Source organism: Pleurodeles waltl, chromosome 3_1 (assembly GCF_031143425.1).
Source record: "Pleurodeles waltl isolate 20211129_DDA chromosome 3_1, aPleWal1.hap1.20221129, whole genome shotgun sequence".
NCBI classification, from domain to species: Eukaryota; Metazoa; Chordata; class Amphibia; order Caudata; family Salamandridae; genus Pleurodeles; species Pleurodeles waltl.
This window is the reverse complement of record NC_090440.1, coordinates 918,200,281-918,226,353: the sequence shown is the minus strand read 5'-3', so window position 1 is coordinate 918,226,353 and position 26,073 is coordinate 918,200,281. Positions and strand designations below refer to the sequence as shown.

The 26,073-nt window shown below is 42.0% G+C and overlaps 1 protein-coding gene across 1 annotated transcript in view; it reads right to left on the bottom strand.

Annotated features, from left to right (window-relative positions):
- The window catches only part of LOC138284757 (uromodulin-like), a 184,872-nt gene that overhangs the window by 156,849 nt on the left and 1,950 nt on the right, over window positions 1–26,073 (bottom strand). The window contains exons 2-3 of the mRNA XM_069223894.1: window positions 11,008–11,025; window positions 6,003–6,182 (exon numbers count right to left, since the gene is read on the bottom strand). Coding sequence (XP_069079995.1) covers window positions 6,003–6,182; window positions 11,008–11,025 — 198 coding nt within the window. The remainder of the gene's footprint in view (window positions 1–6,002; window positions 6,183–11,007; window positions 11,026–26,073) is intronic.

The window sequence follows — 26,073 nt, the reverse complement described above, 5'->3', positions numbered from 1 at the left end:
TTTAGGTCTTGCCTACCATACAGTGCAAGAAGTTTGGCTGCGAGTGCTACTGTAGGCTTAAAGCTTGCTCATTGTTTACCATTGGTTGACCTTATTTTCATTATTATTTGCTTGCTTGGGATGCCTTAGCTCAGCCCTGCCAAGTGCAATGCATCAGGGATTAGACTAATGCATTTTAGTGCTGGTGTCCACATCTTCACCCTAAAATGCATTTGTCACACATTACAGGTTCCCTGAGAATGTAGGATTATAAGGTGCCATAGGAATGAACAACAAAACCAGTCCAGGCATGCTGTTTGGCTGCTTACTGTGCCACCTACCCCAATCAATACATTTGCTTGGCCGCCCTAAGTGTGTACTTGACACTATGGTAACCACCCTATCAGTTTGACTAAAGATAAATTATTTCTGCTGTGGCATGGGGATCTAAATCAATCCGCTCTCTGTGGATTGGTTGGATGATGTCTTGTCATTGGTTGTCTGTGAAGAGCTCATTGCTTTCTCCTGATTGGCTGTTGGAATTCGAATACTTTACTATGGGTTGAGACTGGTTGAGTGAAGGTTTACCATTTCTTCATTGGCTGCTTTGCAATATCACTGAGAGTGCATGTGGTGCCTCAGCATATTTGCCTCCTGTACATCTTTTGACTTGGGGCAGGGCTTCATGGCTGCCTCCTGAGTGACGGTGTCTGTCCCACTCATTCAGCTGGAGTCTGAGCTAGCAGCACTCGAAGATAGTTGTGCGTGTTTTTAGGATCAGTGCGAGAGAACTGACTCTGCCAAAGCAAATTGAGTCTGTGAGGATTCTGGCTCTGTCTCCACAGTCTTCTTCGAGCCGAGGCCACAACGTGGGCGGTGAGTTTGCATGCTTTGCTGTTCCTCTGCACCCAGAGCTACAGGATTACGATACCCCTCAGTATTCACCAAACGTTCAGGGTTTACATCAATCCGCATTTTTTATGTTTTTGTAATTATGGAGATAGTTTTCCACCACTGTGATTTTAGTCTTCTGTAAATAATATTCAAAATGCCAACGCGAGAAGTGTTTTAGGTTGTGTCTGAAGTATGGTATTTAATGGCAATTGAAATAGTGCTTGCTGCCCGTGAAACACGCTGCTGATGGGTAGCAGGCTCTGGCATGTAGACAGTGCATTGTGTTGACGTGCCTTAGTTGCACCGGTGCACATCCCATGAATTGTGCACCACCCTACACGGCCCTCTTGCTTCCCTCGGGGATGCTTCCCACCCACAAATCAGCTCCCGGCCACAGCAGATAATCTTTTTCTCGCGCATCACTCTAATGTCCTTTCTGCAGAGGAAGGTCTCCTTTCAGGGATCAGAATAGCGAGGTTAAGGTGCCAGGCTGAACCACAGCATGCCAAGTGGACAGAACAAAATGTTCCCATGTAGAGGTGCAAGGTGTGGGAAACATTTCTACCAGCTGCAGAGGATAACCCTCCAGTGCTGCATTTGGCATTATCTCTGCAGCAGGGATAATTCATATTAACTCCAAGCTTGACTGTTCTAAAAAAACACTTGGCCCTATGTATTTTATAATACAGTAACATTCCATATACATTCATATATGGCATACCCATTAGATATATTTGACAAATACGACATGCATGTTTTTGGTAGTTGCATACCATAGTTTGGTTATTACATTTGAGTGATATGTTGTGCCGAAAGCTTTTCCGCTGCCTCACTCAGCTTGTGGCAGACACTCATGTGAGATGCACTGCTAGACACACAATCAGGTGAATGAGTCCAGCGCTGACTTTGTTAATTACAATATAATCTGCTTGTTATCCTTTTATTTACACCTGATAACGCACTGGTGATGCACTACTGGACACACAAACAAGTGGGTGAGTCAAGTGTAACTTTGTTAATTACAATATAATTTGCTTGTTATTTTTTGTTGACACCCTTGAAAGCACTGGTTCTTCTCTAAAATACGACGTGGCTATTGCAACTGTATGATTCCATGATATTGTCAGGTTGAGCATTCCTCCACGGGGCCCTTTCTTCTGCTGATCACAACCTTATATAACCCAGGAGTTCCTTTTCGTTTTGTAAAGAACGATTCTGTTTTAATAAATGTCAAAAATAAAAACCATTTTAGAAAAGCAGTATGAAGGCAGAAAAGGGAGAAATTGTCCCATAAAAAATCACACTTGGACCTTAAAGTTCACATTTAATGATTCTAAATATTATGTCTTTATTACAATAAATGAGCATCTGTGTGGCAATTTCCATCTCCAGGCAGTTTTAGACGGCATGTCTTTTGCTGGCCTGAAATATGAAATGGTACCGCTCATATCCCCTTCCTGTAACAATAATCTTATAAAGGGGCCGTACGTTAGTGACTTTACAATTCAGGGGTTTTGCCGCAGTATGAAAATTCATTCAGAGCTTTTTATTAGTTAATAGGGGGTAATTTCTAATATTTATCTCTTTCCATGGACTTACGTTCTTGATTTTATATGGGAAAAATGTCACCCTTAAGTGGCACACATTTGGCAGTTTGATGTCACTCTTAAGTACACTGAAACAATAGAAATGTCACACATATGCAGTGTAAGAACTTGGCAGCTATGTTAGCTTGTGTGGGGTTTCCTTCCTCTTCTTGTATTTGTCCCTCCCCTTGAGCATGGCCTCATAATTTGTGTCCTTCCACTGCTTCCTTTTTAGGCACCATTTTTTATTAGTTAAGCACTCCAGGAGAGTGCATGTGTTTTCCAGCTGCCTCCCTTGCGTACATCTCTTCCTCCCCACCACTCTGTGTTGCTGTCTCTTGCCCATGTGCTTCTCCCCAGTGGCATAGCAAAGGCCCCTGCAGCCCCAGCAGTACAGGGGACCCTGAGCTCCAGGCGCCCCGTCAGCACAGTACCCTGTGCATGGGCAGCAGGCCCCTGACTAGGTCCAGGGGGAGGGGGTCCCCCTCAAGGTACTTTGCAAGGGGCCCACCTCAAGTTTCATCAGGCCACTGCTTCTTCCCACCAACCTCTATGTCGTGCTTGTCCTCATATGCTTTTCCCACCCAAAGCATGTTGCGTTCTTACTTGTGCTCTCCACTCTTGAGTGCTGCCTCTCCCTCCCATCTGCCTGCCCCTATTGCTGCCCCTCCCCCGGCCTTTTTCTGTTTATTTATTGATTTGGGCGGTGGACCAGGCAGCAAATCTAAGCCATGCGCCTTAAATTGGTAAAAAAGAAATTGGCGCCCACGTCATTTTGTAGTCCCGCATTTGTAAATGCGTGTCGCACCTATAAAATGTTGCAGCCATATCACCTTGTCTTTTTTCATAGTTTTGCCTGCTGCACAGCAGAGCTAAAAGGGAATTTGCTAAACCAACAGCAGGTACAAAAGGAGAGGCCTATTGGCTTTGTCAATGCTTGTTTATATTGTTTTATTTAAAAAACATTAGTACAGTTTTTCTTAAATTGAACGTTAGTTGAGCAGGTGCGAATACTTGAAAGACGGCCCTAGGAGAAGCACCGCAGTTTTGGTGCTAATGCGCGGAGCTACTCTGTTACATTGTACAATGACGTGTACGTTTCCTGCCAAGATTGCTGAAGCTTCTGTATAAGCTTCCCTGGTGCTAACTAAGCTCAGGCCTGGAGGCTAGTATTACACGTGCCATATATGAATCATCCGACCTCTTCACTATGCTTCAGGAACTTCATCTGTGCAGACTTTACAGCATAGAAGTAGCAGTCCCACAGGCTAGAGTGACGCTTTAGCAATCTGTGTGCTCTGCAGATCAGAGATTTCAATAGGATCGAGCTTAATCAGACTTTCATCATTCAGTATTGCGCTTTAGGATACTGTAAAAACGAGATCTGTTCACAACTCGATCGTACAGCAAGACTGGCATCCAGTGTTTTTATTAAAAAAACGAAAAATTGTTTAATGTTTTCCTGTTAAAACTGTGCAGCTGTGCTGCTGTTGTAGCCTTGCAATCTCTGGCATCCTGTAAATCATAAAAAGTGTTTTTTTTAGGTTAAGTCATCTGTCCTGTAACTCTAACCTGTGGAAGGATTGGTCATTCTAAATTTTTCACTGTGCACCCTTTACCTCTTCCGGCACTTTACCCTCTACTTGTTGCCCTTTGGTAGAACTTCGCATATGCTCAGTGATTCATTTGTAAAAGAATAAGGCCCATATTTATACTTTTTTAGCGCCGCATTTCCGTCGTTTTTTATCCGTCAGGATGCCTCACCTCTTTAAAGAACACTACAGTGCCCTTCTGGATCCAGACCTAGCTACCCCTTCAATGATTAGTTGACTTCATAGTTGCCCCTGGCCATATACTGCAGTGGTTCTTAACGTGTGAAGTGAGGATCCTTTAGGCCCTGCAGCTCCTATTAATGGAGTCAGTGGACCTATGACCCATGCGAGCTTTAAACATTATTTTCTGTCATTAATCTGAAACAATTTAAGCCAAAAAACTGTATAATAATTTATCAGAATAACAGTTCTGTCAAGTAACAATAATACTTCGTCTACTATAGGGTCACCCCTATATAGCTGATATATTTATTAATATATTCAACAACAATATGTTTAACATAATAATCATAAGCATTTCAAGAATGTTTTTGTCAGATGCTGATTCGTAGTTCGGGATCAAGCATGTGTGAATACGCCGTCACTGTTCACCTTAGAACATGCTCTAACCTGAACTGGCAATCAGCTTCAGACTAAAAAACTATTTTTAATTGCTTATGATTTTCTAGGAAGTCCTGCACATCTGTTCTATATGGTCTCCTTTCAACTGTTTTACATGGGAGACACTTGCAGGTCCAACCACATCCACTACGTGAATTGAAAAGGGGGCATTCCTGTCATCACTGTTGGCCTGGGACAGAAAATAAGCCCAGGAACCAAATTAAAAGTGGTCACCATTAGTGAATTAGATAACTAAAAAAGTGACTCCCTTATTCGCAAATGAGGGCAGGTTTGAACGTATAAAGACCTGTTGAATACGTGTTTTGTATGGTATGAGAGACTACGTGGATTTGAGCTTGCTGCAACCAATGTTTGTTTTAATAAGAGGAAAATCAACAATCAAAACTGGCCCACCAAACCACAAAACTGACCCACAAACAGCAAAAAAACAGTCCACTCACTGACCTGTCAGACAAGCCCATTGGGCACTGCCTGAATGCCCCATATGCCAGAGCGATCCTGACTGGTATTTCAGTAATTCCACAGGCAGAGGACCACTTTCCAGTAGGCAGCCTCTACTCTGGCATCAGGAGCACCTGATCTTCTAACTTTTATGCAGTCACTGTCTTTGCCACCTTTTGACACAAAGACCATGCATGCTCTTTTAGTTCCTGCTCGAGTAGGTAAGTGTAAATCCCATTACTGCTTCTGCCCCACCACTTTTGATGACAGCATTAATATTAGTTTAGGAAAAATGCCCTCTACCTATTTGGACTCGTATTTAAACCTGGAGGGCCTGAGTCACAATTTTCTGTGCGGAGATTCCGCACTCGTAAAAATACTACTCGTAAATCACTTTGTGAATAGAAATCAATCATAAACTTACACAAAGTATGTTTACCTTTGTAAATCAGGCTCCACTTTCAGAGGAAAATAGATGTGCTATGTTCATATAGAATATACGTGTTTGTGTATTTTTGTTACAGTACAAATTGTAGAAATGGCATAGGGGTCCCTTGCTTCAGGTTACAGTTCATGGGGCTCACAGAAGTGAAAACGTTTAGAATCCATAATGGACAGCACTCTGATGCTGATGCTGTGTTCACCCTACAGGAGTACACTGGCCCTGGATGTGACGTTGCTGTTAGTCCAAAGTAAGGCAAAATTAAAACAACTGAAAAACAATAATATACAAAGACCCAACTACTGAAACTTTCAGCTCTTGTATTTGTTGAATTGTTTAACAAAGACCAGAAAGTCCACAGCTTTAATCCTTCCTTCTACCCATTTTTAATACTATATTGACCTCAGACAGGCAGTGGAGACTCACCCGAGCAGCAGGATATGTTTGAATACCAGAAGAGTCCCACGGGGCAGCACGGGGTTGTGTTTGGATCACACGTAGATGGAAGGCAGGGGAGGGCACCGATATTACAGTAACACCCGACTGCAGGAATACACTGCCCATTACAAGTGGCGTCTGGACACAAGGGCAGTGAGCTGCTTCCGCCTACAAGAAGAGGGAAGAAGAAAATAGTTGTTAACACGTGAGAAGGAAAGTGAATTCCAAAGGAAGTTACATTAGTGAAGCCGGACCAATGGCAGTCTTGAAACACATCTTCATAATCACTGAATATCTTTCACTAGCTTTTTTTCTGGGCACCTATGAGCTGTGCAGTCACACACACACATATACACACATACACACCCATATACACTCAAACAACGCATCCCAACGTTCCCCTTCCGCTTTTCAAAATTTATCTACAGCAGCTGGTGACTTGACCAAACAGACGAAACTCCTCAATATTTATGCAGAAGGATCAGAAAGATCACACAAAGATCCTAAAATGATCCAGCGCACACCAACTGCCTTTTAAAAAAAAAAAAAAAACGGGAGAAGCATTTTCAGCTCGCATACCAAGGCCCACCGGTCCACCTAGGTACACCCAAGACTCTTTTGACCTCCCCTTGCCCTGGTTTTCTTTAAGCTTTCCAACCTGAACAGAGGCTTAAAGTACATCTGCTACTGTTACTGCAAATAAAATATGTTATAATTAAAAACATCACTAATAATGCTGTTAATATTATTGCTATTACAGATGTTATTAATAAAATATTTAAAATATCCCTTAACAGCTATTACTGGCCCCATCGGAATTATGAGATCTACAGTAACTCTGCAGATCTCTTAACTTTCACCCAGGAGATTTTGTCCATCTAAAGATGTCAAAGTCCCCGTGTCAAATTCTGGCCTAACATGAGGAGTTACCGGGGGAATTGGGCCATCATTCCCCTTTTAATTCTTCCTGTCTTAGTGGACCCCCAGGGCTGAACCCACTCCTGGAGTTAACAGTATCACTGGTTTCGGTAAGTCTGTGGTGGTGAAAATCTGACCCATTTTTGGGCCACTCATAACGAGGACTCTAGTGGTGAAACAAGCTCACCTCATCAGCCACATTCTGAGTGGCTTAGTCTTTGCAGCTGGTGAAATTGCATTGTGGAGGTAAATTGTTTCTGCACATATAGTTAATAACATGATTTTTACAGTACCTATCAACTGCCTATTACCCCCATCACTGGCATATACATTTGAAATGAGGAGTACCGTTACACTTGGGTGGATTTCACCGAGTGATATCATGAGAGCAAGTACAGTTTGGGCTCACACGGGAATCAAAAATCGGGTTGAAAGCTCACCCGCATCTGTTGTTTGAATCTCAGAATAAGGGTCTCAGAATAATAATGACAGAAGTTCACATTGAGGGCACTGGTGGCGTAAGCTCGCCCTTAGATCAATGCTGGAAGAAGCTGAAACTGAGGGCACTGCTGGAGAAAGCCCATGATGGGGGAACTGTTGAAGGGAGTTCGCCTTAAGGACAATGCAAGTAAAGTGGCTGCAGGCACTACTGATGGGAGAAGTGCAGAGAGTGGCCTCTACCGACTCCTGGTGAAAGAGAGGCTCACAATGACAACATAAATGGAGGAAGGTTACACTATGAGCACTACTGCAGGAAACTTCCTTAAGGGCAACCCAGGAGGAAATTTTACACTGAGAGGCTAACATCAGAAACTCATACTAGGATTGTAGCTGAGTGAAGCTATCTACGGCACTCCTGGCAGAAGATTACAGTAGCAGTATACAGGGAGGAATTTCAAACCATGAGTACTGCTCATATGCCAATCCTGGAGGAGTCACAGAATGAGGATACTGCTAGAAAATATTTACATCGAGGGGCTAAAATAGGAAGCTCACAACTGAGAGAACCTCTGGATATAGTTCACTGCAGCACTCCTAGTAGAAGATCACGTGAAGGGATTGGTGGTAAAAACATCAACGAAAGGCATTTTTGTACAGTCTCAAAAAAAGAGCATTGCTGGAGAACCATCATCCTAGACACTGCCAGACAAAGCGTACTATTGCACTGCTAGAGGAAGCTCCCATTGATACTGATGGAGGAAGCTGGAACTTAGAGCACCACATGAGAAAGCTCACACGGAGACCCTCAATGACGGAGTAAACTAAAACCAAGGGCAAAAGAAGCTCACAAGAAGCAGTTTTTCTCCTGCATGGATTACAAACAAGAAACTACTCCCTGGTAACGCAGTAACATTGATTGTAATGATAACTGTACCAGCAGCTGCTTTACTTAAAATGATAAACACAAGAAAGCCTTTAGCTTTCTCAAACTACAAACATTAGGCGCGTCTCTTGCATGGATTGTGGTTATCTCTCCAACATATTTTAGGTTTGAGTTTAGATTATAGGTTTCCATGTCTCATTACTATCAAAGCTGGTCTTTCTTTTACTTTTCTGTGATGGTCTGGACTTATGGTGAGTTGATGGGTTATCTCTTCCGTGCTCAAGGCATCAGTTATAAAAATATATTTTCTGGCTCATTATGGACGTTAAGCTAAAACCAAACTATTTTGGCGGGCTGGTGGGGCTTTTCCTGTTTGGAGGGAAGTAAGAATATGTTTCAGGTCTAATTGGGCAGCACATCATTGGACTGTCAAACATAGCTCAGTCAATTGAGAAAAGCTGGTGTTCCTTTTCAGATGGACCTGGCCTTGTAGTTCAGGCCGATCTGTTCCTATTGGAGCAGGATCAAGACTGCTTTGTGTATGGCTGATTCCTGTCTGAGGTGGCACCATGGGCAGAAGAACAATGGACTGGAATGCTGCCAAGTGTAATTACCAGTGGATGTTATAATTTCAAGTATTCCACCCATCACCCCTTTGCATACTTCAGTGTGATGCCCCAAGTGCAACAAGCATGCACCATGCTCACTGTGCCAGAGGACTCAACCTACACTCTACTGAAGAGGTCAAATTTAGCCAAAATTGGTCTTATGTTTTCTTTTAGAGGGGAACTGACCTGGCAGTTTGGGCTGGACTGTTTCTATTTGTGGCCATTTGGCAGGACTGGGAGATCAAACTGGCACACCCTATTAGTAAAAAAACATGTGTCATCCCTGCCATTGAGCAAGTGGGGGAGAGGCAATGGCAGCCCTCCTTGGACCTTAGGGCCTATCAGGAAGGGAAAAGAAAAGAACATCCTGCCCTTTGATAAAATGTGAAGCACAAAGTACCCAGCCACCTTTGGACATGGTAGGGGAGAGAACATGCACACCCCATCTTTGAGCAAAGTTGGGCACAAAATACCCCACTCTCATAGGGCTGGCAGAGTGGCTATCGAATAGCTCTTCTCTTATTTTTGGGCAAGGGTTGGAGAGTAGGCATAAGCCCCCTCCCCCATTACCACCACCCAGGCCTTAAGGCATGGCAGGGTTTAAAAAAATAACTTGTACACCTTTAAAGAATACGAGAGGCATGACAACCTTCCTGATCCTTGCAAGGTTGGTAGGATGAACCAACAATAAGAAAGCAGTGCTGCTTTGAGGGAAACCCATGCAGTTGGCCAATGGAGGGATCAAAGCTAACCCTCCTTAAACCTACAGTAAGGCCAGAATGGGAAGGGGAAAGAATTCCTTTGCCTTGCCTAAGGACCAGGGAGTAGTTAGAAATACAACAACTCCCCAATATACCTTGCCTAGTCATCTGAGACATCCAGCCTTGCCTAAGGCCTAAAAGAGATTGGTATTACACCCCGTTCCCCCATTTTTCCCAGTAGCCGAACTGTTTTTCTCCCATCATCCTTGCCTTCACTAAGAGTAGGGGGTTGTTTATTATTTTTAAGCTCTGCTGATGCCACCACTCTTCCTGGGGAACCTCAAAGCAGATGGGGATTTTGATTTCTGTTTGAATAAAAAAGATACAACTTAGGCACCCGGTTAGCTCACAGGTACCCTAATGTTCTTTTTGCATTTTTGCCAACTCTGCAGCGGAACATTTGTCTTCAGTCCTGGACCTCCTTCACCACACACATTCTTGGGCACAGTAGGGGTGGCACTGAATACCTGATGCCAAAACTTGGGCAATGTGCTTTTGGTTGAGGACTGGAAAAACAGACTCTCTCCACCTCTCCCAAAGGCATCCCCAGCCACCTAACAACTGCAATCCTACCATTTTGCAATTAGGGCACCAGCCCAGCAGTCCTAGTCTTATTTCACTCAATAAAAAAAAGGGAATGAGGATTCGTATACAGCGCTGAACCAGCATTCCATGGTGGACCCATGTTTTTTTTTTAAACATCAGCCAAGAGCTTATGAGAAGAAGCAATCTCTCTTTTTCACTTATACCAATCCCTAAAACAATTTGTGAAAGTCGTGGTTGTAAAATGTTGAGCCCTGGTTACCACTAACTACAGAGGGACGGGATAGGTATAGCTACAACATTTTTACTATCTCATACCCAGCTGCAAGTCTTACTCTGGTTAGAGCTTGCCTCTGACTATAAATCGACATCTCCTGGTCTGATTCATATTTTGGAAGTCAAGTTAATCCATCACAATGGTGACGGATATCCCGTCAGCCTAAATATATATTCCATAGTATATAATTTAATTTTTATTTTTGCGGCAGGGGTATCTGTCACCGTGGCAGAAATATAAAAGAGGTCCTTTGTGTGTTGCAGGGATGAGTTCCCACTCCTCCTCTTTCATGTAATCCTATCCAGTCCCCTCTTGGTCAACAGTGTCCTGGGGGACCTGGGGTTTTGTCCAGCTGCCCCTTAGAGGTCGTTGTCTTGCTCCATCTCCCATTACATCCCACTTCGCACATCAACCACCTTGACCCATAGAAACCCCACAGGCTAACCTTTCGCACTGGCCGCACAAGGGTTAATGACCAATACAAAGTATACATTATCAGTACAAACCTACTCTCTCTGCCCAGTCTCAACACATCATGCATATGATAAAAAGAGGTACTTACTAGCGCATGTCACCGCTCCTGTAGGGAAAGAAAGAGAGAGAAAGAGAAATATGATTTACAGGTCAATAACATTAATAAAAACAGTTTCAGATACTGAAGCACTTGCAATAGTTGTATTACTCAACAATATCAGCCACTGAGTTCTTCTCCTACGTCTTGGTTCAGCTGTTAGGAGATAGGGTTGAATTAAAGGTTGTGAAGGGCCGTTCTGGCAGAGACCAGAAAGCAAATCACAATGGCACATGGACTCAAGACCCGCCCGTTTCTGCTGTGATGCTGCAGTATGCAATATGTTGTCGTTTTTTTCTCACATTGGCATGCACAACCCCTGCCACCACCCTCAGCCCGCAGAATGTTTTTTCTTCACTACTGCAGCAGACAGGTCGCATTTTACACAGGTGTGTGGCTAGCAGGTGCCCTCACGCTGATTGCATGGGTGTGGATAGAGGTTACGCCCGAAATGAGCCCTCCTAACCCTCCAAACAGGCAGGTCAAGAAATTAAGCGACTTTTCTTTTTCTGGGGGAAGTTAAATAAAGTCACACTAAGACTGGAGACCCAAGCCCATCAAGCCAGAAGTGCTACAGATAGCAAAGAAGCGGAGCCCCTTCTAAGGACCCTCTCCACACATCCCAAAAAAAGAGTGAATGCCTCTGAATTCTGTCTTTTATTGGAGAATGCGCCCACTACAGGTTTAACAGTGTGTTGGTGGTTGGAAACTTAGAACCACTTCACGGAGAAGCAGAGGTTAACATAAGGCCTTAGGAAGCCGAGTGGAGAGATGGTGATTATTATGTCATGGAACTATACATTTTCAGGGGCAGAGCAGAGAACCGTCTGTAGTTCTGCTGTGCAACCAGAGACAAGCGTTTTGGTAAGGTCTGCACCACTGACTGTATACTTCTGCAGTGGGTGAAGAAAGCTCCCATTTCTGAAGGTTGATTTGGCAGGCCGTCCATGTTTGCAAATGTTAATGAGATATGAGCCTTACCAATGGCGTCTCTGACAGCGAATAGCTTAAAGACCTGTGGAACACAGAGCCATGTTGCAACTACCTTTTACAATGCAGATGCTCTGCGCCTTGAAAGAGCGCCATTATCGTTCAGAGTACAAACTTACATCTCGATTTGGTAATAATCAAAGAGCTATAAAGCATTCAAATCTCCAAAGAGCTGGACAATGTGTAGTTAGTGCCTGGATCACCAGCCTTTCAAAGGCCAGGAAGAAGAACAGGCCCAGAGTCATGAAGAGCACACAGTGGAAGGCTGAGGAACTGTTCCTGGAATGAGGATTGAAAATTAGTGCGGCAAAGTATTAGAAAATGGGAGATTATTCAGCGATAGATGACACCCACATGGAGCAGGTGCCTCTGTTCTGCTGAAGATCATGGGATGCATCTCCGGCTCTAGTGTGGGCCAAAGAAAACATTCTAGTTTCATTGATCTCCCCTTAGAGATCCAGGGGGACGAAGTATCCAATCTCCATATATGTTGCTTGCAGAAACCTTATTTTTGTAAAATACTTAAATATTAGCAGAATGAGCATTTCAATAAAACATTTTGTGCAAAGGAACAATTTTAAGGGTGCATAGATCAGAAGCAGTCTTGTGGGTACATAGACAGATTGTCTAGTGCCTGGTGTATGACTGCTGATGATTGACACAACTCAAAACATTACACACATAAACACTGAGGGGCATATTTACAAGCCCATTGCCTGCCTTAGCGCCACTGTAGCATCATTTTTTTACGCTTCAGCGGCACTAAACAGGCCCTCTCCCTACGCCCTATTTACAAAGTTGCACAATGCTAACATTGCGTCACTTTGTAAACCCTTGAACCACATTATACCTGCACCAGGCATAATGTATGCAAGGGGGACTTTCCCCCGCAGGGAGGCCCAAACAAATGGTGCAGTGAAATTTACAATATTTCACTGCGCCATTCTAGGGTCATTTTTTAATGTCTGCCCAGGGCAAGCATTAAAGTGATGCTAGGGCTTTATCCTCTGGGCCTCTCTGAACTTTGCTGGACTAGCACTAAACTGTTTGGTGCTAGTCCAGCAAAGCACCACAGCAGTATCAAAAATGTTGATGCTGTTGTGCTAACGAGCGCCATGGTGTGCTGTACTGTAAAGGCAGTTCTACCATGGTGTCGTTAGGGCGTACAAGGAAACTGGCACATCAAAGACGATACACCAGTTCCTTGTAAATATGTCTTTAAATATCTATAATAGGACGCTGCAGTAGTATGCGTGTGGTGGAGTGGTCCTTCAGAGCCATCTTCTATGTGTTTAGTGCTGAGAATGAGCTTAAGTCACTGGGAAGGGAGTTTCAGCATAGAGGACCTAGTAGGTAGAAGAAGCAGAATCTGGATGTGTATACACAGGTCTTGGCAAGGGAAGGTAAGGAGACTTTGGTTAGCTGATCCTAGATTGAGAACAGCGGTGTAACAAACTGTGAATGTTGATAGAGATCAGATTTTACTAATACATTAGCATATGGTGACTTACAAGTTCCATTAAGAAGCTTAACTGAGAAAATAACATGAAATATACAAATGTAAACATTTGAAATATGGTGGACATTGTGAACTCAATTTGTTTTCGACATCGCGTTTTGCCATGAAAGATGTTGTGCATTTATATTTTAGTGAATTACTGACATGAATTAATATTAAAAGTATTATTTTCACAGAAAAAGTAGAGATGAAAAGAATATCATGAGGATTAAATTAACGTGAATTAGTCGTACTTATATCAAAATTAATTTATCAAACTGAGTTACATGTGTGCAGAAAAATAAATACAAGTTTAAATGGTTTTAATGAAATGCATAGCAATGGCTGCAATTAAATAATTTACTTTGCATATTTGATTTAAATAGTATGGTACACAATAGGTGTTATTTGTATTAATTTCATTTAAATATGTATTTAGACTTTCCTAGCTGATCTAGGCCTGAAAATTCATATTGCAGCAGTAGTGTAAAAGTGCCAATTTGTTCTGTTTCCTTTGACCTGAATTATTTCATAGGTTTTTAACGTGTTAGTGAAAGACTCCTGTATTGAAGACAGAGAACATCTTAACAAATAACAATTGCAACAATATTTGTTCTAGCTTTTGAACAGGGCAGGAGGTATTATTGTATTCACTTGAGGACAGTTAGAATCATCCTCTAGAAGCTTGGGAAAGAGATCCCATGTTTCAAAATCTTATAAATGTTATATTTTGACGGAGCTGTATAAACGCATCCAGATGACATCACACCTTCTCTGAGAAAATCCGGGATAGTTGCAAACCTGATAGGCATCTAAATTCTAATTGGATATTTATTCTTGTGCACAAGATGAGTCCACCCTGAGGACCAATCAGAGCTCTATGGATGTTTCTAGTTAGGGAGAGACTTTTTGAAACTTGTACTGAGTTGAGTCTTGCTTAGGACGCTTGATGTGATGCTACTCTCACGTCTCCTAAATCCCAATGATTCTTAGATGTCTTCCTGAGAATCAACATCATGCTTTCTAATTGCCCCATTTGCTTTTGTTGATCAGTACTAATATGCCCAATAAATTCTGAACTGCTGATTTGCCCTATGTGCAGCTCGTGTTCTGCACTGCCCTGAAGCTGCTGTCTACAGATGCTGTGAACCTGTGAGTGCTCTGACCAACGAATCCTTACTGTCTGCTGTCTCACGAGGAGAGGTATACAAATTGCAATATTGTTTTCCTTGTTTGTTTTTCAGCTTTGATAATTACACCAGTGTATTTTTATAGTGCGTTACCCTAGTTAGATGATTTTCCAAATAATTTTTGTCTTGTCTTTTGTTTTTGCCTGCATGTGCTAGTCCGTCCCCAAACATGCAAGTTCTAATTCGTATTGAGGACAAGGATAACCCAGCTCCAATTATTGATTGATATTAATTGAGTCTGATGATTTACTGATGTCACCATCATCTGCTTTGAAATCTGATTTTAATGTGCATATTATCGTTCTGTTGATTTGTGTTATTCTCTTGGAGTGTTCAATAGCATTGATGTTTAGTAGGCTTAATTTCTTTAAATGTTTTGGTCACCCTATGATTTTCACGTATGTTTCTAAGTTAGCCTTGCACACCATTTACATTATTATGGCTTTGTGTTTGTAATAAAGCTTTCAAACTTTAATTAGTTTGGAGTTTTGTTTCTGTGACCAAATTGGTCATGGTGTTTAACATTGTTTGTGTCTTTCATGTTATTGGTTTGTTTTGAATGAATCTGATTACAATACTCCTCAATGAGTCCAAAGATCTAGTCGACCTCTAGTGCAGGTGAGAGGAGGTATGGTGTCTCACCAGAAAGTGTGCAGTTTCTGAACCTGAGGCAGGAAGAAGACCTCTGCGTGACCTCCGGCAATGTAGATAGGTCATTCAGCAGGTACCATCTAGGCTTTGAAAACCAAGTTTATGTGTTTATAGGTAGCTCTAGTTTTTCCTAATAGCAAGTTGCCTCGTTCATGTAGGAATGTGTTTGATAAATCTGTAAAGGGTTCTAACAGGAATGTTTAGAACACTGTCTAATGATATCAAAGGAGAGGCTGCAACTAGTAGACTGTTGCAGTAGTCCAGCATGAGGAGGACCAATGAGAAGATAAGTGTCTAAGATATCTGGAAAACATTGCCTGAATGGATTTTACCTATGTTCAGTAGCTGGAATTTTGTGGCTGAGACTATGTTGATTATGAATGTGTGCATGATCATTTTAGAATCAAAGTGTAAACCAAGGTTTTTGTCTGAGGATTCTGTGGTCATGGTGTCTTGAAATAAGTTAACAGGAATGTGGAGAGAAGAAGGAGCTGAAGTGGCAGGAAAATATATTTTTTTTATTTTAAATGAATACAACATGAGAGACAGTATGGCCATTGAGTGATGGATGGCTGTGAATGAGGCCATTACTGACTCATACGCTAAAAATAAATGACATGAGGTTCAAGATGGGATCACTTATGAGAACTGAACAATGAAACCCCCACATGGCCCAAGGGATCTAGTTTACCAGGCATTGTCAGAGAACTCTACCTTCCTCATACGCATGTGAGCTCTGGAGACACTGCAAAGAGTCACATCCATTCCTAGCATACAGTAAGACTGTCCCAGCAGGTGGCAGTGGAGTAGAGGAGCAACGAGATATGACTTTACTTCCAATATTTTGCCTTTTAAAAGGGAAGAAGGAAATGGGTAATATTGAGTGCAACTGTCAATCTGTGCTCAGACCTGCCTGACTAATTTCACATAATGTAGATGCACCCATGATGCTGTGAAGCTGACCTTTCAAATAAACTAACCGGAAAGTCACAATGCTCAGAGGACATGCTGTAGTGGTCCCAAGATTGGCTATTAGTCTAATGGAACAGACGTGACTTTACACCATGGCAAAATCATCCAATGATAGTAAGAATGTATCAAACTGTCATATTGTATTCCTTCTTGATACATGCCTGGCTGAGCCCCATTCCCAATAGTGGGCCAGTTGCTTTTCAGCTGAAAGGTCCAAGTATGGAAGAGCGTTGGTTTGTTAATAAGCTTGTCACTGTTTTGGGAACGAAGTGACTCAAAGTACAGTGCATTGGAGCTTGTAGGTTTACTAGATTTAGGCAGATTCTTGACAAATCCTTCTGTCCGTCTGCTATCTTTTTAAGAAAGTGACTGGAATGAATTAGTTCTAGATGGTGTAAATTTAGGTGAGGGCTACATCCACTCTGGTTACTTTGTGGACTCAAGAAGCGAAGCACTCAGTTTCTTCTCTGTGTGCTTGTGGTAGAGACATGGCACAAGTCGAAAGTGACCTGGGTGGATGGAGTTCCACTACTATTTTTGGAAAGATCAATCAATCAATCATTCACATTTGTAAAGCGCGCTACTCACCCATAAAGGGTCTCAAGGCGCTGGGGGGGGGGTCAGTGCTCGAAGAGCCAGGTCTTGAGCTGCCTTCTGAAGGTGAGGTGATCAGGTATGGCGCGAAGGTGGCTGGGCAGTGATAATTACACCAGTGTATTTTTATAGTGCGTTACCCTAGTTAGATGATTTTCCAAATAATTTTTGTCTTGTCTTTTGTTTTTGCCTGCATGTGCTAGTCCGTCCCCAAACATGCAAGTTCTAATTCGTATTGAGGACAAGGATAACCCAGCTCCAATTATTGATTGATATTAATTGAGTCTGATGATTTACTGATGTCACCATCATCTGCTTTGAAATCTGATTTTAATGTGCATATTATCGTTCTGTTGATTTGTGTTATTCTCTTGGAGTGTTCAATAGCATTGATGTTTAGTAGGCTTAATTTCTTTAAATGTTTTGGTCACCCTATGATTTTCACGTATGTTTCTAAGTTAGCCTTGCACACCATTTACATTATTATGGTTTTGTGTTTGTAATAAAGCTTTCAAACTTTAATTAGTTTGGAGTCTTGTTTCTGTGACCAAATTGGTCATGGTGTTTAACATTGTTTGTGTCTTTCATGTTATTGGTTTGTTTTGAATTAATCTGATTACAATACTCCTCCATGAGTCCAAAGATCTAGTCGACCTCTAGTGCAGGTGAGAGGAGGTATGGTGTCTCACCAGAAAGTGTGCAGTTTCTGAACCTGAGGCAGGAAGAAGACCTCTGCGTGAGCTCCGGCAATGTAGATAGGTCATTCAGCAGGTACCATCTAGGCTTTGAAAACCAAGTTTATGTGTTTATAGGTAGCTCTAGTTTTTCCTAATAGCAAGTTGCCTCGTTCATGTAGGAATGTGTTTGATAAATCTGTAAAGGGTTCTAACAGGAATGTTTAGAACACTGTCTAATGATATCAAAGGAGAGGCTGCAACAAGTAGACTGTTGCAGTAGTCCAGCATGAGGAGGACCAATGAGAAGATAAGTGTCTAAGATATCTGGAAAACATTGCCTGAATGGATTTTACCTATGTTCAGTAGCTGGAATTTTGTGGCTGAGACTATGTTGATTATGAATGTGTGCATGATCATTTTAGAATCAAAGTGTAAACCAAGGTTTTTGTCTGAGGATTCTGTGGTCATGGTGTCTTGCAATAAACTAACAGGAATGTGGAGAGAAGAAGGAGCTGAAGTGGCAGGAAAATATATATTTTTTATTTTAAATTAATACAACATGAGAGACAGTATGGCCATTGAGTGATGGATGGCTGTGACTGAGGCCATTACTGACTCATACGCTAAAAATAAATGACATGAAGTTCAAGATGGGATCACTTATGAGAACTGAACAATGAAACCCCCACATGGCCCAAGGGATCTAGTTTACCAGGCATTGTCAGAGAACTCTACCTTCCTCATACGCATGTGAGCTCTGGAGACACTGCAAAGAGTCACATCCATTCCTAGCATACAGTAAGACTGTCCCAGCAGGTGGCAGTGGAGTAGAGAAGCAACGAGATATGACTTTACTTCCAATATTTTGCCTTTTAAAAGGGAAGAAGGAAATGGGTAATATTGAGTGCAACTGTCAATCTGTGCTCAGACCTGTCTGCACTCCCTTCCTCTGGGCCCTGGGCTATGTAGAAGTCACCTTGTGCCCCAGCACTGCAGCTGTTTGCTTTTGTTTAACCTGCCCATTGGATGTTTGCACACCTCCAGCCCACTGGCGACCGCCATTTTACTTGTGAGACTGGAGCACAAAAGGGTTATGTGTTAATCTCTCATCTGGAGAAGACAAACTTCACTCCATTAACAGTTCTATTGCTAATGGCAAATGCGAAGCACATTTGTGCTTTGAAGCTGGGTAAACTACACTAGTAAGAAACAAACGTGACATTGTAATTTTCCATGACGTCCCTGTGCATCGCAAATGATAACCAAAACCTACACTTTACGATCTACATAGGGAGCAAAAAAATTGCATTACATTGGATAAACCCTCTGATCCTGATACAGTGATAAGTGGGGGATGCAATTTTCGAGGAGTGAGAGAATGTTCACGTTGAAATGAAGTAAACTGGTAACTAATTAATGATGAGGACCTATATTGGTTACTATGCCCGTAGAATTGACGATATTTTATGAATATACAAGAAATTCTAGAAAATCAAGGTCATTTGAAAACCCTGTGTGAATATACAAGCTTGAGGTGCCTTAGCCTTGAAAAGGGGTCGATCCCGAAACACTTGTTGGCTAGTTTTGTTTGCTGGAGCTTGATGCCTATGAATATATTTGAACTTATGAAGAAGAGTAATAATGAAAGATTACATACTTTGGACCAATAAACGCAATTCGTTGGGATTTATGAACTGGATATCAGGTGTAATATTCAACCTCCTGTGGAGTACAGTTCTGTAAGACTGCACCACTGGGGGGTTGGTGCTGGAAGAGGAGGCGCGGGGTAATTAGCTTCTTCCGACCTCGAACTTTCTTTCAAGATGAGCGCACAGTGTGCAAGAAAGTCCCTTTGCGCTTTGTAATGGAATAAGAGAAGTAGTCGATTAGTGGTGCGCGATGTTTCAACTGCCTTAGAATAATAACACTTCTTGTTTAACTAAACACCTGATATTACATTTATTGGACAGTGAGTCTTGTGACACCCTCTGGGAGCTTGCAGAATCAAATGCCTGAGAGTACGTAGTCAAATGGTGCGAGCGGTTTCTGCCTCCCGTCAGTGCCATACTATTTTTAACCACCAGAGAACAGAAGCGCACCAGAGTTCCCTTTCTCAGAGATGGCTCATTTCAGCCAGGACCTTTCTCCTATAATGATATAAGGGCATTTTGAAAATATTTGCATTACGGTAATATTTTAGGGACTGATGTTGAATGACACGTCACACCCCTTCCTAGGTAGAATTTCAGTCAGTACCTTTCCCCCAAAATAACATACGAGCATGTTTTATTTTAGGAACTACTGTTGGGTGACTGACACGCCACGCCCCTTCCTAGGTTGATAACTACAAAACACAAGACTCTAGATATCCTGTCGTTGGAATACTTTCAGTATAGTGCTATGAAATAAAAACCCACCTGTGTAAACATCTAAAACGCTACACTTAAAGCACAGTAATGGCCATAAAGCCAGGGTTACATTGGGAACACACAACGGCCACGTCGGCGGAGGCCAGACACCGACGGAATTGTAACAGCACTGACCAATGAGGCCTCTAATATGCGGGAGCCGCAGGGGCACCTCTGACCCCATGAGTCTGTCCTACATACGGCTGAGGGGTATTAATGTCAGCGGTAGTAGGCCATGGTACCTTTTACCTTTCAGTGTGTCAGGGTGTTTGTGTCAGTAGCCTGGCTTTATACCTGCCATTTGTTGTCTGACAGGCACAGGGGCACTACTGAAAAAAGGTGTCCTAACCAGTAGTCGAAGTGCATTAAAAAAGTATGAAAACTGTGATGCTGCATGCACAGGGGCGGGGTCAGTGAGCATGGGGGCGGAGTCAAAGATGTGGCTAAATAAAAAAACATTCTATAAATGTTTTTAGTCTTTCACCCTCATGCACAGCAGAGGTCTGTGTGTAACACAAGAGCCACAAATTTAAATCTTGGTTGGTGCAGTGGAGAACAGTGAGGAGTATTTTTAGTGCTATGCAGAGCCTGTGTGAATATGCAAGTCATTATTTTAAACTTGCTTTACACACAGTATAACATAGACTACTACAAAGTTCACAAAAAGGTTTAAGATAAAATGGTGCTATAAAAAATTAGATTTTAGTAATACCCAGAATGTACGGAATGCTTTTTTTTTCTTACATAACTGTCTCTTCAACACCTCTTAAGGGGTAGTAACCCCTATATAAATACAGTTTCAATTAAAAGCGCACACTTAACACCTCAGCTGTTAACTGTTTACACTATTGCTCAAAATCATTTTTTGCCATCAAAAAGCTTTCAGTATTTTGAGCAATTAAAGCCAGTACTACCTCCCAATTGTCCTTTACATTTGCTGATTACCCTATGCATTTGCACATTAACACATTCATGTGCAAATGCATATGCGCACGTTTGCATTTCTTTCAGGAAAACGGGCACGCTGGCAGAAAGGCTTGTTTAGGTGTCTTTCCAGCTTTGGTTTCACAGCATGACACTTCAGCTGAATCATTTAAAACAGTGGTTCCAAACCTTTTGATTTCTGTGGACCCCCACTTTAGCATTAATGGAACCCAGGGACCCCCACTGAATCATCATGGGAACCTGGGAACCCCCGCCTGAGTCATTACTGGAAGCTGGGGACCTAATTTGTCAATATTTGTTAATATTTTTTAATTTTCTAGGCTCTCGCGGACCCCCTGAGAAGGCTTCGCGGACCCCCAGGGGTCCCCAGACCACAGGTTGGGAACCACTGATTTAAAATATTGAAATTAACCATGCCAAGATGGTTGTCTTTTTAAAAAAAGTAGGGGAACGTTTTTTCATAAATCAGAAAAGTAGGGGCATGTTGTGCCCCTCCGATCCCGCCCATTTTGACCACTGATCCTAACATGTTACCCGTGGGTCTGTGTCTAAGGACACGGATCCTAGGGTACTCGTACAAGCAACAGAGCCAACCATTTGTAACAGCGACCCGACACAAACTGGTGTTCGCACAAGAATTGTTAATTAACAGGACTCTCTTAATTCAGGACTAAATATAATGAACGCAGCTGTTAGAGAAGTCTGTAGGGGTGGCAAAATAAAAATAAATAATTCAAAGCTTGCCCTTTTCTGGAAGAATAAAAAGTAAATCTTGCCAGCGAACAGAGGTGGATTAATTAGCTAAAATGTGGTGCAATGATGGTAGAACATGTTGATTAATCAGGTTTAATATTCTAGTTAGGACGTTTGAATCCACAGAAAGCTGCAACTTACTTACATTAAGAAGAGTATTTGAAAACTACCTTTTGCGTGCTCCAGAAAGAACAGATACAGCTACCTCCATCATAAGGAATATTTAATAACACAGAGGAATAGTGGTCCTGGTTGATACAGCGCTAGGGTCCGCAGCAAGGCAACATTTCTCTACTTGAGAAGTGCAAGAGAGTAATGTGCTGAAATTACAGCTTTGCGTTTCCTGAGACAACTCCAGGGTAATTCTAGACTGTTACATGCACCAAAACAATCTGTTTAGGATAATATCGGTTGCAATGTATTATGGGTAACCTGAGGTTAATGAGAGGTGCTGGAGGAGTAAATCCGAGTAAGGAAACCAGTTTCTTAATTATGATGAGTTCAACTGCTGAACAACTTTGGGATGGAATCTTCTTGAACTTTCAGAGGGGTGTAGGATTTAATCACCCAAAAGACAGACTTTTGGTGGTCTTTAATTATCTGAAAGTAAGTGACAATATTCTACATGAGACCAAACTCTGGATCAAAATAAGTGGTTTCAGCTGACAAAAGACCGATGGTGCGATAATGGAGATCGACAGAAGCAGCTAAATAGCTGAAATAAATTTACACCCTATGTTTTATGGATGGAGAAAATGTGTGGTTTACGGGACGAGAGGACTTCAGCAAGACTATTTAAGTGATAACTGCATTGGATTTTATTTTATTTTTTCACTCATTCATAACCTTCTTCATTTTTAACTTTTATGTATTTGTATTTTGTGTTGGATACAGTCCACTGAGTTGTAATAACTAATAATGTTTTTTTTTTACTTAAAATTGATACGTTGATGAAAAATTACAGAAAAGGTATTTAATTAAAAATAATTTGTTTAAAAGCTATGATATCCCCCTCGAAGCTTTTCCTCATAGTGACGATTACCTTTCATTCACCCCTGACATTTTTAAGAACAGAAACTGATCAAGGTTTTTCCAAAACGTTTACAGTTCATTGGTAGCTTTGAAATACCGACTTTAGCATTTCTATAACATTGAGGGATGTCAAATTTTAGCTATTCTCTTTTTCTAATAGATTATATGAAAAAGTATTTTATAAGATAGCTCAATTTTTGGAAATCCCAGGAGCCAGTGAAACACATGCCTCATCTCTTTAAGATAGACATTTGACACTAGCCTTCACTTCGTTTGTCATCATTGTTTTGAATTTCCAATTTGCACAAATTTAAAATCAAATGCAAGCTTTTCAGCTTTGCTATTTGCTAGCAGCTTTTTGTGCCACCACCCTATGGTCCCAACTTCACACTCCACCTATGTCATCACTACCTCCCAGTACACCGGAGTCTGTGTTATCGGCCATCTTGTTGGTAATGCATATGTTTCCCGATTGTCGGAGGTTCATTCCTGGTCACTCAGTGACCTGCCCTTAATTCTTAAATCTGTCCCATCTCAGAATGAAGATTTTAATTTAGAGTCAATTCTAACAGAGGAGCCACTCATTACAGTGACGTGATATATCTTCACTGCTTTCCAGGCACATCCGGAAGCAGAAGTATGCACTTTTCTCTGCTGGAAGATCTCCCACTGAATTCTCTTTGGTCATTCGTGGTCTACATTTAAAAAGGTGCTACAGTACTGTTTATTATCCAAACCTGAACCAGCATTAGCATGATACCCCCCCCCCCACACACACACACACTGCATATGGTTGAGTGATAGCATTGTGTAGATATTGGTAAGTCTAAAACGATTAAAAAGATTAGAAATTTTTTCTTGCAAAAGCCGGTTCATAGAACAAGAATTTTAGACCTATCTTCCTAAATGATGACAATTTTCTCTGTTACAGACTAGAAGAACTTTTGGGGTTTGTTAATTGTAGAATTGTGAATTTTTCCATGAAGATCAATTTGCGACTGAATATTTATCAATGTGATGTATCAGAACATCGGCGGCACAAAGATACACAAGAGGAGAAAAAGGTTGTTTGATGGAGTCAAGTAGGTAAAACCATTCTCACTTTTACTTAACTGAACACTGTAAACAGCAGACTTACTTTTCTCTGCTCAGGATAGAGCAGAGCTGGTAATCAGGACCCAGGAGAGGCTCAGGGGGGTTGAGATATGGAATGGGCAAAGGAAAGATCCAGGGATGGATTTCATTGGACTGCTGAGGTCTTCAAGTATGTTCATGATCAGGCCTTTTGACATGGTTACCAAAGTCAAAGACTGAAGAGATTGAAACCTCAGCTATCCTTGTACAGATGTGGACCAGAGTGCTTGATTATTCAGCTAAACTTCAACAAGGGCATGGGTAATGGAGATCAGGAATCCTTCCCTCGACAAACTTTTAAATATAGCATTATTGTGGAGCTTCTACTAATAGCATGTCTATGTGCTGGTCTACAAGATGCCTTTGATTATACTCATCTATTGGAAGGGGAAAGAGCCTGAGCAATAATCAAGATGACCTTGGTAGAGGGGATTACTCAGTCCCAAATGTAACAGATATCCTGTCTGCCATATTACAAGTTTCACAAATTATAATGGAACTTGTATTATGGCGGGCAGGGTATCTGTCACATTTGGGACAGAGTAATCCCCACCGCCACAGTCGTAATCAGGCTCATAGTCATATTTTTTACATTTGAGCAGTGAACATTATGCCTGCTTGAGGGACATTTGTCTCGTCCTTTGAGACCAGATACCAGCCAAACACCAACATTCTTGGCAGTTTGACATTTCTTACAATTTCCCAGTAGAGAGTAATAATCTAGTCTTGAGACCTGAGTACGTTGTCAAGTTGACAATACTCCTACCTCCGTATTCAGATATATTGCGGCTGAGCCACCAACCACCACAACAGAATGCTCTTCTGAGCCGTCAGGCTTGCAGGTTCCCACCAACCATTTGTAGATGTTTCAGTCCTGCAGGTGGTTTACTGGTGGCAGATTTCTGGCAGAGGGAGACCGTCATGGGACCTAATAGACATTGTTAAATGGCAGTGGCCATGGAAGACAGGTAAGTCACACACACACTGTACCTTAGCCATATATGTCCCACTGCACTGCACTGCACACCACACAACACACCACGTACACACTATTATCCAGTGCCATTCCACCAAAATACAACACGTACATGCTGAAATCACACATTGCCATACATCCATAACTCAACATACACACACTGTTTACTCTACGCCCACACACGACAACCATTAAAACCAACACAACTACAAACTCATCTACACAAACTCACCCACACAAAAACACATCACAACAATGACCACCACACAACGACATTCACATGAATATTACACACAGCAACACAACACACAGCCTAACATACACAACAATATCAGACCCACATGAAAGTTCCAAACAATCTGGCACAACCACATCACCCACTCCAGCACCCTCCACCTCAACCAGCCAATCCAATTGCACGCACACATACACATACTGACTCACATACACAACGGGAAGCACAACATCACAGTTAGAGTTCCCTTTGCCATATGCACACACGTACATGGTTGACAAGTGTGAATGTTATGTCATTGTGGCACCAGCATTCATGTCTAACACAATTGTGTCCTCAACATATGCATGTCACAGTAATTTTAAAACATTTCCGTGACATGTATATGACTGCAGTGGTCCTGCGCTCATGTGCAGTGACCCCACAACATAGACTGGCAATGCAGATTCCCTACATTGAGTCTGACGACAGCTGGGGTCGCTTTTTCTCTGTGGTCCATTTGTAGCAGCAATGAAAGGTCTTGTCCAGTCGTGTCCAGTCAAAAACTGAAGTGGAATTGGGAAAAAGGCCTGTTTTTACCTCATTATCCCCCAATCCGCCAACTCAGGTGTGAAGGTAGCATCACCACTGTTGGCTTGGTGGAAAGGCACATCCAAATCTGCTCAGTGGGAAGGGTGGCTGGAGTCTCTCCATCAACTGCTTTCTCCTGTGGTGCCGTCTACACGATTAGGAAGTTCTGGTGGAGTCTGCGGGACTCCAGCAGTTTATCGGCTATGGGACCACCATCATCTAAATCAGGTGGGCGTACTGGCTAGCAGGCAGACAAGTTGACCACTGGAAAATGGACGGCGGGACCATTACCACAAAGATCTAAATCAGGCCCTGAGTCTTTAAACATTTGCCTTAGAGCACCTGAAATAAGATTGATAATCTTCCAAAAACTAAGTAGGAATCAAAACATATTCTTAGACAAATGATGACCTTCTTATAAAAGAAAAAGAA